We start from the raw sequence: 16,953 nt of genomic DNA on the forward strand, positions 1-16,953 counted from the left end.
AGAATTTCTTCCTAATATCTAATCTAAGTCTTCCCTCTTCCAGTTTAAAGCCATTGCCCCACGTCCTATCACTCCATGCTCTTGTAAAAGGTCCCTCCCCAGCTTTCTTGTCAGCCCCTTTAGGTATTGGAAGGCTGCTCTAAGGTCTCCTGGAGCCTTCTCTTCTCCAGGCTGAATAACCCCAACTCTATCCTGCGCTGCAAGCGCACATTGCTGGGTCATGTTGAGCTTCTCATCAACCAATACCTCCAAGTCCTTCTCCTCAGGGCTGCTCTCGATCCATTCTCCACCCAGCCTGTATTTGTGCTTGGGATTGCCCTGACCCGTGTGTAGGACCTTGCACTTGGCCTTGTTGAATTTCATGAGTTTCACACGGGCCCACTCCTCAAACCTGTCCACCTGTGCAGGTCCCTCTGGATGGCATCCCTTCCCTCCCGTGTGTCGACCCCCCTGCACAGCTTGGTGTCATTGGCAAACTTGCTGATGGTGCACTCCATCCCACTGTCCATGTCACCCACAAAGATGTTAAATAGCTCTGGTCCCAATACTGACTCTTGAGACTCTCAAAAATTTAATTTAAGAGTCTTAACAATTTAATTTCAGAAAAAGGAATATAGAAATTACTCAGAATTGTCTGAGTTGCCTGATGAGTTAAGTGGCACCTGTGAGTAATGCTGATGCATGGACACATGGTGACAGACATTTAAACCAGACAGATTTTAAGACTGTATTTCTTGCATGAAATGTAAATGCCATTCCCTGCAGACCAGAGTGATTATCTTTCAAACTTTTTCTTGTTAGAGCTGTGCTTTAATACTAGCTTTTTATTGTAGGAATCCATAAAAGAGTATGTTTTCTTTTTAACGAAGGCTTTTCCACATCTCTGCTCCTTTCCCAGGTCACTTAGTGAAAGCATTGGTTCACATCTGCTAGAACATTGGATAGGATAGAATGGTTTGTAAGTGCATTTTTGCTCAGTGGAGACTTGTTGTCCAGCAGAAGTGATAAAAGAACCTCAATTACCACTTTGTAGTTTATGAAAGCTCTTCGTAAAAGTTCTACACTGTTTGCATCAAGTCTTTAAATCCTCATTTTGCATATGATCAAGAGACACCTTGAGAAAAAATACACATATGTGTGTGTGTGTGTATATAGTATATGTTTCTGTGTGTAAATGTGATTAGGCAGTACATGCCATCCATAAAACTGTAGGAAGCAGTAGGAAAGTGTTGCTTTGGAGTTCCCTGGTCTGAAATTCTCTTGGATGTCATCACATTCATAAACATTGAGAAGTCAATGCAACAAGCCATGGGTATTTCAGTGGAGGGTAGCTTGGGGGGTGCTTTGTATTAAGGTGATAATGGGTTTTCTTACAAAATATATGATCATTGCCAAAAGCACAATGAGGGTCTTAGACACTGCGTCTGCAAATTTCTCTGTAGGAAGTTTGTGTTGCCTACTGTTCCAATCAAGAAAGCTACTGCTAAATTTTGGCACTAGGACTACTAGCAATGGTAGAAAAATAATTGCAAAGCACTGTCACCAGGAACAAGGAAAACAAAAATTCTGCAGTTAACTCTGCCCAGCAAACTCGAATAAAACAGATTTGGATAAAATTGATCTCTTGGAGCTTTCTGGTGTTTATCTGGGGAGCTGAAATGGACTGGGCTGTTTGGCAAAGGCAGTAAAGAAGAGGGGAGTTGCTTCATCGCTTAGGTGTAGCCACTCTGAGAGTGGCTATGGTCGTGCTTTTCTTTTTTGGTTCCTGAGGCTCAGATAGACCTTCTTCCATAAGGATTTTTCAATTTCCCTGTTGGACTAGATTTGCCTTATATTCCCCTCCACCGCCCCACTCCTGTATCTTTGTCCCCATGTGCCAGTTCTCAACGTGTTGAAAAGGTTCCAAAGATAAAGCTCCTTTCTGCCCCTTCCCCACCCCAAGTGAGGGGGCTGAGGGGCCATACTAAAAAGTGATGGAGAGATACTGCCTTTGAATACTGGCATCATTTGACAAGTTTGCAGAAAGAAAACCAGACTTCTGTGTGGGCTGAGATCGTTCAGAATTTGGCGCTCTCTCCTGTGCACGGCCACTGTGTGCAGTTTCTGGATGGCACTTTGAAATACTGTAAATCACTTTTCACATAGAGAGTAAGTGGGGAAAAAAGTTTCGTGGCATTCTCTGAACATCAGATGTATTAATTGTATTTTGGCTATTGTAGAAATTACTGTAATTTCATCTCATGTTCTCATGTGTGTATGGCAGATGGCAGCTTCTTTGTCAGTAGGTCTGCCCTGTGAATACAGGCGTACTCACCAGAACATTTGCGTTTGTTTTCAAAGTTGACCAGAGTGATAATGATTTCCTAATGTATACTTGAGCAAGTTTTAAGGTCAAACACTTACAAAAACTGGTTATACTATATTCAATGGTCGAAGCTGCAGTTGCTGCTGAACTGGTTAGTTACAGAAGCAGTTGCCAGGGACCAAAATCAGTATTAAGAGCAACATGCCATGTAACTGCCCACCATATCAGACAGCAGAGGCATTTGCAATTTTCAAAGAATTTGTAAAGCAGCGTTTGCTTTAAAAATAATGTGTTTCACTGCCAAAAAATACCTGTTGCGGCTAGTTCATGGGTGAGTGAACAACAGCCTCATTTTAATGACTTTTTTTTTTTCAATATGTCTTATTTCTTATATTCTTGTGATCATTTACCCATGTGGTCTCTGGTGCTGTAGCTCAAGGTCTTGCCCGTGGTCCAGCATTCTCAGCTGAATACAACTATTTTCTTGAGCAAAGAATGTCTCTAAATAGGAAGAATAGGGATTTGATCATCTTGTGCACTTCTCCAATTGCCTGAATTACCTTTATATGAATGAATATTAGCTATTAAATATAGTTAGGAAGTTTGTGGTAAAGTTGGAAATAGTCCCTAGTCTGGGAAGCTCTAAGTATTTTATTGCTGTACCTTTACAAAGACTAATCTGCATCTCTGTGTCTAGTTAAGCCAAACATTAAGCTAGTCAATAATTATTTATAATACATAGTTTTATCAACACTTATGCATGCCTGTTGGATACTAATAGACATACAGGTAAAATTTCTCAGTCCTGCCTAAACTTTGGATTTGAATAGAAAGCACAGAAGTTCCTTTACATTGTTGAGACGTGTTGTTTTAATTGGAAAGGCTGCTACTTACTGATGGGTCAATCGACTAGCAAGCTTAAATCTTGTTTTCTTAGTTGTGTAATCTTACAGAGCACTGTTTTTTTTTCTTTTTCTTTTTTTTTTTCTTAATACAAGCAGAATAAATTTTAATGTGGAAATAAATGGTATCTCTTAATTACCAACAAGCTGTGTTTTATGCACACTGCTCAGTGAGTCAGCCTTCGCCTGCTTTGGCAATATATTGTGATGAAAAAATACAAACACTAATTCAGAATCTGGTTTGGTTTTTTGTTTGTTTGTTTGTTTTTTTTCCCTGTTTTGGTCACCATTTATATATTTTTTTTAGTAGCAGGTTTTTTATGCAGAAATGTCATAACTCTCCTAGTTTGGCTTTCTGCGCTGGAGATGCGATTATAGAAACTGTTCTAATGTTTTAAATTGAGCTTTATTTTTTTAAGAAATACTGGTTAAATATGAAACTTGATTTAGTTAAATAACCTAAAGTAACCTAAAGAGGCTTGCTGTTTCCCAGTAAGAACGCTACACAAGTATTGAGACTTTTAATACTGTCAGTAAGTATCACAACCTGACTGAATTATTTTAAGATGAAGCATGGAGTGCAGCTGCACAAATGAAAATTGTACAAGATTGTATCAGTTAGAACAGGATGCTGGGCTGCTATTTTTTAATATTTTTTTTTAAATTTTACTGATTTCTTTGATCTTCATTAAAGTACCTGGTCACTTACCTGTGTGTTTGTATTCTGGATAGGCTACAAAATGTTATTTAAAAATCCTTACAACAGTGAATTGGAAAGGATAACTCGCATCTCGGTACCAAAGGCGTGATGTTTTCCGTGCCACAGAGAAGCCTGGGTGACAGTGTAACAGAGCCGAGGACGGCTGAGCAGAGGATGTGGCGTCCCACAAGAATGCATTTGGTTCACTTCAGTGCCAGGAACTGAACTAGGGTCAATGAGCTGGTTGCAAGTGCTTGCTTGACCACATGTTGCTTCTGGCAGGTGTGTTCAAACTGCTGGAATTTCTTCCTCATTGTGTCATCAGGCATCTCCTTCTCTCCCCAGTTCCCTATTAAACCAGTAGTTTTTCTGCCTTTATCTTTTTAGTTATGGTCCCTAACTGAACAACATTTCCGTGTGTTTAATTAAAGTCTGCTGTTCATGTGTCTTCTTTTTGGGGGCTTCACAGCTCCACCAGGTACTGGAGAACAAAAACTATGCATATCTTGGAGTAGTTGGTATTTCTTGATAGCCCAGGAAAATTTCTCCTCTGCCCAGCCTATGGCTTTTAGTCCCTCTGTGCTATTTTTCTTGTTCTGTCCTTCAAGATGCCCATGTTCAATGTGCTTCAGCGTTCTAAATAGTGGAAACAATGTGAGGTGTTGCTTCTTGCTTTAGTACAGATCTCACCTGATGGTTACGGTCTCTACCATGCACATTCATATCAAAATCAGAGCCATGGATCTCTCTGTAGGTACAGCACACTGATACTTAGGCATTTCCTCATCGGTCTCCAGTTGTACTTTTGTTCCAGTTGCTTAGTTCACTGTCGACCTTTCCTCTTTGTCTTCCTTGATGGAAAATATTTACATACTTTCTGTGCATGACATGACTTCAGAACAGGCTGCAGCCTACTGTGCCATTCTAATGTTTTTCTGAAGCTGACAAAGCACTTTAAGATTTTCCTCTTGACCTTTGCTCATTAATCGAAAATGAGGCTTAACACAGAGTTCACTACATCATCCAAGTGTCTTTGTAGAAATTAGTCTATGCCTCGCTGTCCTTTGACTCTCTGAGGAAGAAAAGGATTTGCTCAGATAGATGGTTGAAGAAGTTGCTCTGTGACTTGTGTAGTTCTGCAGGTAACTTTTTTTTGAGTATCATCATCAAGTCTGATTTCATGAATCTACCGTAAGATAATGTCTCAAGCTCTGATTGTCTCTGCTGGTATGTTATCTTTCAGCTGCTCTGGCAACTTCTAGCTAGATGTCATTCAGCTAAGCATTTGGTTCTGCAAATCACTGATTGTTTTCCTTCAATCCATTAGTTGTGCAAATGTCCTGGCAGTACTCAACCCATTTCATCCTACCCATATCCCTTTTAAGGACCCAAAACCATTCTTGCCCCAAATGGTGCAGACTTTAAGCTGGACTTCTAGCTGATAATGCTTCCAGTTCCAAATGCCTTGTTCCACTTGGATTCCTCCATGCTTGAGGACTGTTTGTTGAACCAGCTTCGCCTATTTGTCTTCTGTCTCTTGGGTTTCCAGATAGAGGGTATTCTCCAGTATTGAGAACTTCTTCAATGGTCGTCCCGTTCTCTTTTACATCTGAGGTGGTTTACTGAACAGGCAACAAGTGAGGATGATAGCAATGTGCACTTGAAAGTTCCACATCCTTAAAGTCCTGGCAGACTCTGTTAGTCCTTATCCAGTCTTTTCAGTGCCTTCAGGTCGAACCCAACTGGCCTTTGCATCTCACCCTTCTCATGAGTTGACTCAAATGGTGCTTGACAGCTGCTGAAGACAAGACAGGACTATGACCTGAAAAGCCATGTCATCTGAGGAACCTACACCACTGAAAGTCTGCATTCAGCCAACATCTTATTTACCAAGACAAAGCCTTACCAACAGCTTCTGAAATTAATTTTTTTGTACCCCCACTGCCTTTATTTTTAATGTGGTTTATGTTTGGACCTCTTTGCTAACTGAAACCCAAGGACAGAATTGCAATGCCTGGCTGGAATTCAGGCAACTCATGGTCCACATAGCTTCAGTGGATATGGATGAAGAATGGTAGGAATTGCTGAATCCGGTAGCTTGACAAGGGAAACTGCTGCATTGCCATGTCTTCAGGTCCAGTAGCAAGTCTGAGCATGTGTTGTTATTAGACACATGCACACACAATACCTGTATCTACAGTCAGCCACACATATCAGCACAGAGAGAAAATACAGCACTGATGCAAACACAAGCAGTGAAAAATATATGCATTTATACAATATGGATCCTTCCAGTAGCTAGATTTAGACATTTAGTCTGTCAAGGAGTTGGCGTGTCGATCCCCATATCTCCCCAACTGATGGCCTCTGGGTCTGCAGCCTCACCCCGGTTGCTGGTACTCAGCCCTTCTCCCCAACAAATGGTCACAGAAACACACGTGTGCTATGGATCCCTACAGTAACTGGCTTTAGAATATCAATGTTATCCAGCAGCTGGCCCCTGGATCCTCTGTTCTTCCAGGTACCTTGTACACAAACAGTCACATACATACACACACACACACAGGTCTCTGGCAGCTGGTCCAAACCTATCGCACTACTGGTAGCTGACACCCGGATCCTCCAGTCTTTATAGCAGGTGGCTTGGAATGCCTGGTCCTTCCAAGCGAACAGAAAAGCATATCTGGTTGACTTATCTGCTGGGTGTCATGCCTGGACCACAGGCTGATCGTTCTCCTTTGATAGCACTGAGAGTAGCCTAGTCAGTGTGCTTGTTGTCTCTGATTAGGTTCTTGGGATTCTTCCATCTTCATAGTTCCTTTGCTTCTTTGTCTTCATGCACTTTCTGAAGCCTTTAATCACATACCCTAATGAGGAAGAACCAAAGTCTGTGACCACGGCAAGAAGATTTTAGGCAACACACCAAAACAACTTCATAAATCTAGTAATGTCAAGATAGTAGCAGTAGCAGAAAGGATGCTTTTGTCAAATTTGTTGTTGGACTGTAACCAAATGAAACCACTTATTATGCTTTAAGACTCCATGGTCTCTGTGAATGCAATAATAAATGTTGGTTTGGTATAGATTTATGTTAGCACAGGCATTTTCCTATCTATGAAGATTCAACCTTTGAGTATCATATGTCAGTAAAAGTGTTGATGACCGGCACAATTAACTTCTAAAATATTTAAAGGACAATTCAGCTGTGATATTAGAAATGTTAAGTGCTGGAGGATTGTAGTCTAAGGATCTCTTCAATAACTTAATATTTTTAAATATCCTGATTTTTAATATGATACAATCTTGCACATTAGTTACTGCCAAGGATTATTTGTTAATCAGTAAACATAGTCCTTGTTATAGAATATGCTGAAAGGGTGAATGACGTAGAAGCCATGGCTGAATGTTTCAGCAAATCCCTATACCATGCTTTTGGAGATGCTTTTAGACGCTTTCTGGCAACTATGCAAGAAGAGATAACAGTGATCCCACCAGTAACACTGACAGAGAATCGGAGAATGTTTGGTGTTGTCAGAATGAACAATACATTAAGTCCAGGTATTTAAAGGACTGCTGTTTGCAACAGAAATAGCGTTCTGCATGCAGAACTTCAAACAGGGGGCTTGCTCCTGCTAGTTGTAGATATCCAAATTTGTTTTGGGCAAACTCCTGCTGGTTTAATGGGATGGAGGGAGAAAATGGGTTGCATCTCAGTAAGTCCCTAGCTGAACACGCAGCTAGCAGTGAGGCCCAGCAATGCTTCTGGCTGAGGTATTTACTCTGTGTCATGGCCCAGACTTCCAGAAGTCTTTTCTTCCCTCAGTTTACATCTAAAACAGAATTTACAAACAGCTATCTTTATTTGCATTTAAAGACCTGATTTATCTCTTTTTGATGTCAATGGGAATTTTCCCATGGACTTTTAAAGTAAGTTAACTGAAGTTCAAAAATAAACATTTTTTAATGTTATTTTTTGTTTAGTAGAATAAACAAAAGCCTCAGCTGAAGTCAGTGGAAACAAAGTTAAGTCAATGCTGAATGCAGTTCTGAAACTTGATGTTCAATATTAGAACATCCAATATTAAAGACTTTTCTCCCTTCTCCCCAAACATTTGGATTTACGTAATGCAACACTGCGAGAAAAATACTTCAATGCAATCATGTGCCTCTTGTATCAGGCTCAAGAAGAGAACGTTGTGGATATCGGATCCTGCGTAGCCGTCGTAATTCAGAAGATCAGGTGCATTGCATTGGCAAAGCTAAGAAATACAATGAGACGGCAACTCGTGTAAAAGAGATCCTGCTCAGCACAGTCAGTCCGGAGCAGTTTGTTTTAACGCTGCTTGAAGCGGAGCCTCCCAATGTATTGGTGAGTCGTCCCAGCAAACCATTCACGGAGGCCTCTATGATGATGTCGCTGACAAAGCTGGCAGACAAAGAGCTGGTTCACATGATTGGTTGGGCCAAAAAAATTCCTGGTAAGAATTTCAATCTTGTTTTTGTTTATTTTAGTCAATGCTTTTACCATCCATGTATCATTCACTACCCTGAAATAATAGCACAGCACTATAAATGTGTGGTATGAAAGTCTTAAGCTTTTTAGCCTATAAGTAATAGACAATTTATTGCTCTTAGTAATTCACCTGGATGTATTTTGATTTAGACAACAACCTAGCCCATACTTTGCTATCTGTTGTTAGTCAAATATTTGTTCATTTTGCTAAAAAGCATAGTTGGTGTTGCATGTGATTTCTACCTCATCAACTATAAATACTCCATTAATCTGATTTAGAAGGTTCATTAAAAGAAGTATTAACTAGATTGCTATAAAAAAGAATTTAAGACCAAATCCTTTCCTTGAATACTGATCAAAGGTTTCTAATACAGTTGATGAAAACTGAAGTGTGTCCAAGCACTGAGTGTCTGCAATAGCTTCATTTGCTACACAAGAGCATCAGATTGCAAAAAGTGGTGCATAGTATCAATCTCAGAATTATCGTGTGGTCTCCTTCAAAACAAAAATCAGTAAGGATGCTTTGGGTTGTTCTCAACACAAAGAACACGCTCTGAGGTACAACTACATGTGTTATTGCCTGGAACGTCTCAAATGCAAACATAATGTCATGGCAATCTACCGTTTCACTTCTTATAAACCAGAAGTGGTGAGCCTTTGCAATTTCTTCTCCATGAAGCGCCCACAATAAAAGCAGTCAGAATAAACAATAAAAGCCAGAATAAAAGCAGCCAGTACACAGAGATGATAGTTGGCAAAGTTGTGTCGAAAAACTTGCCGGCTGGCATAGACTAAACTGCAGAATATGGCCTTTCAGTGAGAGCTAAGGTGACCAACTAATAATAGTGAGCTGAAAGAAGCATTGAATAATTGATAGATGTGTAGCAGCATGGGGCCTAATCCTTAACTTCAGCTACAGTGCTCTGCTAGAATTGATCCCTACGGCTGTGTTTACCTTGCATGGCTAATATATTCTGCAGTGTGTCTGGTAGCCCTAACCCCACGTCCGTCAGGACTGAGGAGCCAGCACACCATGGCTCTTCTCTTGGATTTTATGCTGAAGGCAACGAGAGCGTGCTGGTGCGTGGCCTGGTCTTGTCATGCTTGTACGCTATAAACACCATTTGCTGCTGCTAGAATACGCACAGAGGAAGCCATGGCAGTCATCCTTACGTCTAGAAATAAACTGTGTGTATACACAGTACAGGAAACAAGCTTGGTGGAGAGTATTTCGTATAATCCTTAAACCAAGACTTTAGAATAAGGGAAGCACATCCTATTTCAGGTCTAGGTGGAGTGACTGAAGGTGCTACCAGCTCCAGCTGCTGGCCCACATCTCCTTGTTGCAGATTAAAGTCTCCACAGCTCAGCCACTGGGTTGGAGGGTCCAGGTGCGATGGTTTAAGGTGTGCAAATTCCAGGTCAGCTGCTGAGCTGCTGGGGAGGAGGTGCTTGCACAGCATGAGCATCTTAAACCATGGTAGTCATTTGCAAAGTAATAGTGTTTTTGTCGTTGATGTGGAATGTTTTAAACTGAGAGCCCAAATCCTTAATCCTTATTTTTCCTGATTTAAGAAACTCTGAAAATAACTGTGAAATAAATAACCATAAGGGGTTAAGTGGTGTCTATTGCTATAGTTTCTTGTCTAATCAGAAAAACTTGATTAAAAGGTAGCATTTCAGAGGACTCCATATAGTTATGTTAATCTGGTAGGAAGTGAATTGTGAAGGAAAATCAGGGAAAGTCTTAGAAAAAAACTCATTTTAAGCAATAGTTGAATGGGAAAAAAACCCAAAACAACCTTTTCCATTTTCTGATTGTTCATAATTTCTACTTTTTTAAACTGTGTCAGCTTTAAAAATAAAACAACAAACATAGAAACTCAAAGCCTCAGCCAGCTGAGATTAATTTTTTTAACTTTTTAAAATATTAGTTTCCAAAGCAACCCCAATTTCAACATTGATCACTTTTAGTTTATTTTTAACCTATGTCAGAAATAAAAACTTTTTCTTGGCAATAAGAGAACTGTATGAAGAAAACCCATTGAAGCAATCAAACCCCTTCAAAATAGTTCCTGGGAATGTGAACATTTTATCGTGTATGTTTGTTTTTTCTGATCGCTCCTGTTAGAACAAAAATAAACACGATTTTAGAACAATGCCAAAAATAGATGCAAAGTTTAATATGTACCTAATTATAAGTAATATTGCCATATTACATGGCAGTTAGAGCATTTACTTCAATGTGTAATTATTATTATTTTTTTTCCATTAAAATAACTGTGATGACTAAAGGTCAGGACATAGCATGTCAGTTTACAAAAATTCTTGCCTGAAGTTAATCATCTAGATCCATGCCTAGTTCCTGGAGGTAAGGTCTTAGAAAAAAAAAATACAGAGCTCTTGACTAATGGCCCAGTGAGCAGTAATTTTACTTTCTGTAAAGCTGGATATTTGCTTTTGTGTACCTGAATTAGAAGCTCATTTTCACCTCTAAGTTACTCACCATCCCTGGAGGTGTTCAAAAAACATTTAGATGTGGCGCTTCAAGACATGGTTTAGTGGGCATGGTGGCGTTGGGTATACGGTTGGACTTGATGATCTTTGAGGTCTCTTCCCACCGTAATGATTCTATGATTATTTTGACACTCACTGAAAGGGAAAGAAAATATTTTTATTTTTCCTTATAGATGCTTATGTTAACAGTAACTTTTTGCCTAAATAGGAAAGATAAATGTGGGGTTTTTCTATATTTAATATTTAATGACATTCTTTTATTATGAGTTTTACTCTGTGGCTGTATTTTGTCTTTACTTTCAGCTTAATGGATTGTATTTTTGCTGTTGCTCAGTAAAACAGAAGCTGACACCTGGCTTTTTTTCCTTCTGAATTTCAATTATTTTAATTCTAAGTTGTCAAACAGCAGGACATAACTTCTATAACTGCCTTTTCCTTTGTTGACCCAGTCTAAGAGAGTTCAATGTGGTTCATAGTTGACCCTGCATTGCTAATCAATAGGATGTTGTCATAATACTGACATTTGGATTCATTATGCAACCTGGTGTGTTGCTGGCCAGAGCAGTGTGTCTTCTGCTAGTTACTACACATCCAGCACGAGTTTTTTCTTGTCTGTCTTAGTAATTTATAATTAAATGATCAGGCATAGAGCACACAATTTAAAGGACATATAGAAAAATAAGGAGTTCGATGTACTCTGCAGCAAATGAAATGGGACTTCTGACACTGCAGTGGAAGCTGTGGTGGTTATGTGCTGTCCTCGATCTTTAAAGCATAAGATTATTAGGAAAAGGAAAGGTATAGTTCTTCTAATAGCTGTGCTCAGTGGTCATAAATCATTCTGTGAGTTTAGCAGGTGATATCCAGGATAAATCTGGATCTTTAAGTATCCGTAGACTGAACGCTGGGGCTTGGTCTGACATCTCGCTCAACTGAGATGATAGTTTTAAACCCAATAGCTGGTCGTTTATGCTAGAGAAATCAGCACACGCTTGCGTAAATGTTTATTTAAATAAACTTCTGAAATGTCTTTGGGCTGTTGTTTCCCAGGAAACTGCCACTGTCAGTTTATACTATTCACACTTCCATGATTATTTTTCTAAAAGCACTTTTAAAATTATAAGTGTGTGTCTGGCAAATAATCTGTTGTTGATTGTGGATTCTGTAGTAAATTCTGTGACAGCGAAATCCAGGAGGGAAGGTACCACTCATAGGCTCCTGTTTACTCTTCTTATAAAATAAGGAGCACGGCTATCGATTTTGAAAGGCAGCTCTTTTAGCAATGATAAGAGAGAGTGCGCATTACCCAGTTTATGTCAACCCGGGGCTGTCACCGCTGTCTTCCAGCCTAGTAGTTTAATAAGATTAAAATACACCGAGCATTTGTATACATTACTGACAGCAGATTATTTGACAGCGCAAACGTACTGTGTGTATTTTAAGACTTCAGACAACTGGCAAGAACTGTGGGAAACCTGTCTCCCATGGCCAGGCTGTAATGATTTTTCACTATGCAGTCGTAGATGCCAGCTCATCTGAAAATGAAGCATCTTTGCTTAGAGACTTACCTCAAGCAGCTCTGCCTTGAAAACTGTGGCCTGATCTTGGCTTTGACCACTGAATTAGTCTTCATTGTATCTATATTTTAGTCCTTGACTGAGAAGTCTGCTTTCCCACTTGTGTTTTGATAATTTACACTTCTGGTCTTCTGGTTTGGGGTGCGTAAATTTTATTTCTCTTTGGCTTCTATACGTTCTTTTTCCCCAGTCTTTTTTGCAGGGGAAGGGAAAGGGAGGGCAACAATTGTCTCTCCCTTCTGGCTGTGCTGCAGCGCTATCTGACACCTTGCCGTAAGTTCTGGAGAGAACTAAACGCTGGAACAGGTTTATGCACAATTGCATTAATTCTGTTCTTGCTTCTGAGATGCTGTGTAGGGAGGTAATGGTGACAGTACTACCTTCACCAACTACCCTTGTCTATTTTTTTTTTTTCTGGTTTATTGCAATTTTAGGGAAGGAGGCAGCAGGAAAGGGATGGGATGGGGTCAACACCTGTCATTTACAAAGGGGATGATAACACAGAGGCACCAAGATGTGGGTTCTTTCACAGTAACCCGACAAACCCAGAAACATGCCTGTCCCATGAGATAAAAAAAACCCTGCAAGCGACAACCACATGTGCTCTGGGGAAAGAACAGACTATTTTCTTAGGAGTCCTCTGCAGTGCAATGCAGTAATCCCTGACAAATGTGCATTTCCCAAGTGATTCCCCGGTGCCTCTCGGGAGGCCGTGGGACCGTCATCTAAAGAGGTGGCCAAGCATAAAGCAGGTCTTCTGCAGTTTCACCAGTTGTGTGGGAGTAATTGCACTCGAACATCACCCGGCTTCATTTCCAATGTTTTGTGGATGATTTGACAATGATAATAATAAATATTTATGTTCCTATTTGAGATGGCAGCATGGCACTTCTGATGTCAGTGCTCCCTTTTCTGCTTTCTTCACAGCCCATAATTCTTTCGGTTTCTTTTTGTTTCTCATATGCTGAATCTTCTTTATCAAAACAGAGAAATAAACAGGTTGATTTATTTTATGCTGTTTTCATCATTTTAGGCTTCATTGATCTCAGCCTCTATGACCAAGTAAGACTCTTGGAGAGCTGCTGGATGGAAGTTTTAATGGTTGGTTTGATGTGGAGATCAATTGATCATCCTGGGAAACTGATTTTTGCACCAGACCTTGTATTAGACAGGTAAGAGAAAGAAATTTCTTGAGAACACTTCATATGAGCATGTTTGGAGGTGGGGTGAATGGTAAGAGGAAGAGGATTAAGTATGGGAGATGCTATTAATATTTTATCTAACAATATAATTTACTTGTATTTGTAACGATAATGTCTTGATGTTCCACATCCTTACAGGGGCTTAAGGAACGCTAAGCTTAAATAGTATTGTTGAACTTGCAAATTCCTGAATGCCTGTAGCACATGACAGTGTGAAGTTTCTCTGTATTTTTCACATCTTTTGTTGGTTTTGTTCCTTTTGGTCCCGGTCTCTAGATGCCAAAACTGTAGACACATCAACAAAATGCACTACATTGTCAACTTCTCCCGGCATCCCTCAAAAAAAATTAGGCCATATTTTAAGTAGCTTTTCTATCTGTTTTTCTTCCTGCAACTACTGCAGACTTCAGAGAGAGCTATAATAATGAACATTGCCATGCTAGCCAAAAGGGATTTAAAAAAACCCTAGCTTGCTGTTTAATACTGAGAATATTTTTCAAGCTAAAGGAGGATGTTGGCAAGTTTAAAAATTATTTGTCCATAACATCATGTACCAGCAGGGAAGAATATGGATTAGTAAGGATGTTTTTCTACAGGGTCTTAGAAGGATTTGACCTGGGCTTCACACGGGTAAAAAGTGAGGGAAACAATCTACTCTCTCGGGTGGGCTTAAAATGTCTCTTAGCCTTTTCAACCTGGGGAAATGCAGATCTGTACCAGTTCTGTGGCTTGAGCTCAATAATAATCACCATCGTGGATACAGAAAGCAAACTGGGTTAGTAAGAGAAATAAATTTAATTTATAAAAGATATGAAATAAATTATTATTTGCTCATATAAAATTCAATGCAAGGACATGCTGTGTTGTTCGATGCAATGATGAGAAATTGCTGAAAATGTATGATACATCTAGTTTCTCAGGAGCTAATCCATGCTGAGCCTATTTGCTGCATACCTTCATCTCCACAAGACACAGCAGAGTGGGAGCTAGCAAGCATCTGGGCATGCTGTAATTTTATATTTTTCAGACATGCATATATGAAACTGGTCTGTAACTTGATTGTTTTTATCTTAACTGAACTGCAGATAGATTTCCTACATAATCTTTGTAGACAAGTACTTCTCTGATGCTTGCGTCTTTGTTTTGAAACTGGCAGCTGCCTGTCCTTCTCCAAAGCTTAAAATTCTCCTTTGCTATGAGGAACACGGGAAACTGGGCAATATTCAGGCAGCTGCCTTTCTACAGGCAGTCCTTGCTGCACCTGGTTAGTGTCACCTGTGGGTGCCTGCCTTGCAGCCTGGAGGCTCAGCACCTTCCTCTTGGGATCCAGGAAAGTTCTTGAATTCTCCTGCACTGCTGTGCTTAAGTCTGTCTCATCTTAAAAACATTACAGAGAAAGAAAAATCTCGGATTAGAGATAGCATAAGAAGCATCCCTTTGAATACTGTGTCATAGAGCTTGATTGCTTTTTCAGTCCAGTACATGTAAAAAAATCTAACCAAAAAACTAGAACAGTAACTTCAGTGGTTTGAAATTTGCTGCTGCTTAATTTTAAATCCATTGGAATGGCTTAGGGTTGTTAGGTTGGTTTTTTTTTTTCAGAGCAGAAAATAGGACCATTTCTAATATTCAAAATGGAGAAAATTGCATTCAGTAAACACTTGCAAACATAAAAATAACCAAACCACAAAATCACCAAAAAACCATCTATTTCCATTTAAACACCTTCAAAGAAAAAGGTGCTGGGGGATGGGGAGAAAGGTTGTTTTATTCTTTAAAAATGTCTTATTGTTCCAAGAAACTTATTTTAGGGGGTCTGTCTTATTCACCAAGTCCTGAGGCATCCATCAGGTACAAATAGTGATGTCACTGGTTATGGTGCTAACTCCTTGTGAAACAAATCTGGAAAATGATTCAAGGCGGTACCGTGCCCTGCGCTACCAAGTTTCAAACTGATTATGCAGAATTATACTGGCTGTGAGGATAAAGCCTCTTACAGAAATATGGTCATCCTTACCTGTGGTCAATCCTGCATGTCCTTTAAAGAGAAAATCAGTTTCTTAGAGGTGCTGACCTTTTATAGCAGTGTAATTTTCAATTTAGATTTCATGATAGAACCTTTTGAATGCTGCCAAAGATGAGATGGACAGGCCTTGTGCAGCCTCCCTTGTGCTTTGACTTTTATCTAACTGAGTCAGAGTTTCTTAATTCTACTTTTTCAGTAACATTTTGAATGTGTTTCCATAGGGATGAAGGGAAATGCGTAGAGGGAATTTTGGAGATCTTTGATATGCTCCTGGCCATGACCTCGAGGTTCCGAGAGCTGAAACTGCAGCACAAGGAGTATCTGTGTGTCAAGGCAATGATCCTCCTCAATTCCAGTGAGTATGTGGTTGACTCTGACACTCACCAAATTGTACTTTTTATTTCGAGGGTGGCTGGGAAATCAGTCTCTAAAAATGGCAGAAATATCAAATGAGAGAAAGCCTTTGAAGGAGAACGATAGGAAAGGACTTCTAACCCTCAGATCGTAAGGATTTTTGCTCAAGAAACTTCTAAGCTGTATCATAAGATGGATTTAGGGTCTATGTCCTCTTGTAAGAACTGCATGAAAGATAGAAAGTCTGAAAGCTGTTCACAAGGTGGGGATCATGGCCCAGGCTGTGGGTATGTTCTTTTCAATGAGAACTTTTGCTTGTATCTCTGTGGATCTTGGTCACGTGTAAAGTTGCTGTACAGCTCTACAAACCTGTCCTTAATTCTTAATTCTCGTAAAACTAGTTACTCAACTGAGTGATGGTTAATTGGGCTTAAATGGTCCTATTTAATGGTAATTAATTGGTAGAAATGATTGAAAGTACTCAATGGCTCTGCAAGATTAATTTCAGGATAGGAGCTTTGCTTTGCAGCCTTTTACACAAGGCAAACAGCAGTGTGTGTTTGCTAGATTAGGGTAGTCTGCATTAATATAATTTCATTCCTCAGAACATTTTGTAATTAATGTTGTCAAAAAAATCCAGCAACAAAATAACAGCTAACTACATCTACTGTTTTCAGCAAGGAGATGCTGCTGTGTAATTCTCAGCCCAGTTCTGAAGGGGAATATTCCACCTGCTCTCCCGCTTGTTTATAGATGCCATTATTTCAACCGACAACAAAAGCGGTTCTTTTTTTTTTTCCAAAAACCCACAACAACCAACCAACCAACCAAAAAAACCCAACAAAAAAAACAGGTTC

The 16,953-nt window shown here is 39.7% G+C and overlaps 1 protein-coding gene across 1 annotated transcript in view; it reads left to right on the forward strand.

Annotated features, from left to right (window-relative positions):
- Positions 1-8,058: 8,058 nt before the first annotated feature.
- LOC104168542 (estrogen receptor beta) overlaps positions 8,059-16,953 on the forward strand; it is a 12,690-nt gene continuing 3,795 nt past the window's right edge. The window contains exons 1-3 of the mRNA XM_009709159.1: positions 8,059-8,385; positions 13,548-13,686; positions 15,964-16,097. Coding sequence (XP_009707461.1) covers positions 8,313-8,385; positions 13,548-13,686; positions 15,964-16,097 — 346 coding nt within the window. The 5' untranslated portion in view covers positions 8,059-8,312. The remainder of the gene's footprint in view (positions 8,386-13,547; positions 13,687-15,963; positions 16,098-16,953) is intronic.

Source organism: Cariama cristata, unplaced genomic scaffold (genome assembly GCF_000690535.1).
Source record: "Cariama cristata isolate BGI_N322 unplaced genomic scaffold, ASM69053v1 scaffold29361, whole genome shotgun sequence".
In the NCBI taxonomy this organism is placed as follows: domain Eukaryota; kingdom Metazoa; phylum Chordata; class Aves; order Cariamiformes; family Cariamidae; genus Cariama; species Cariama cristata.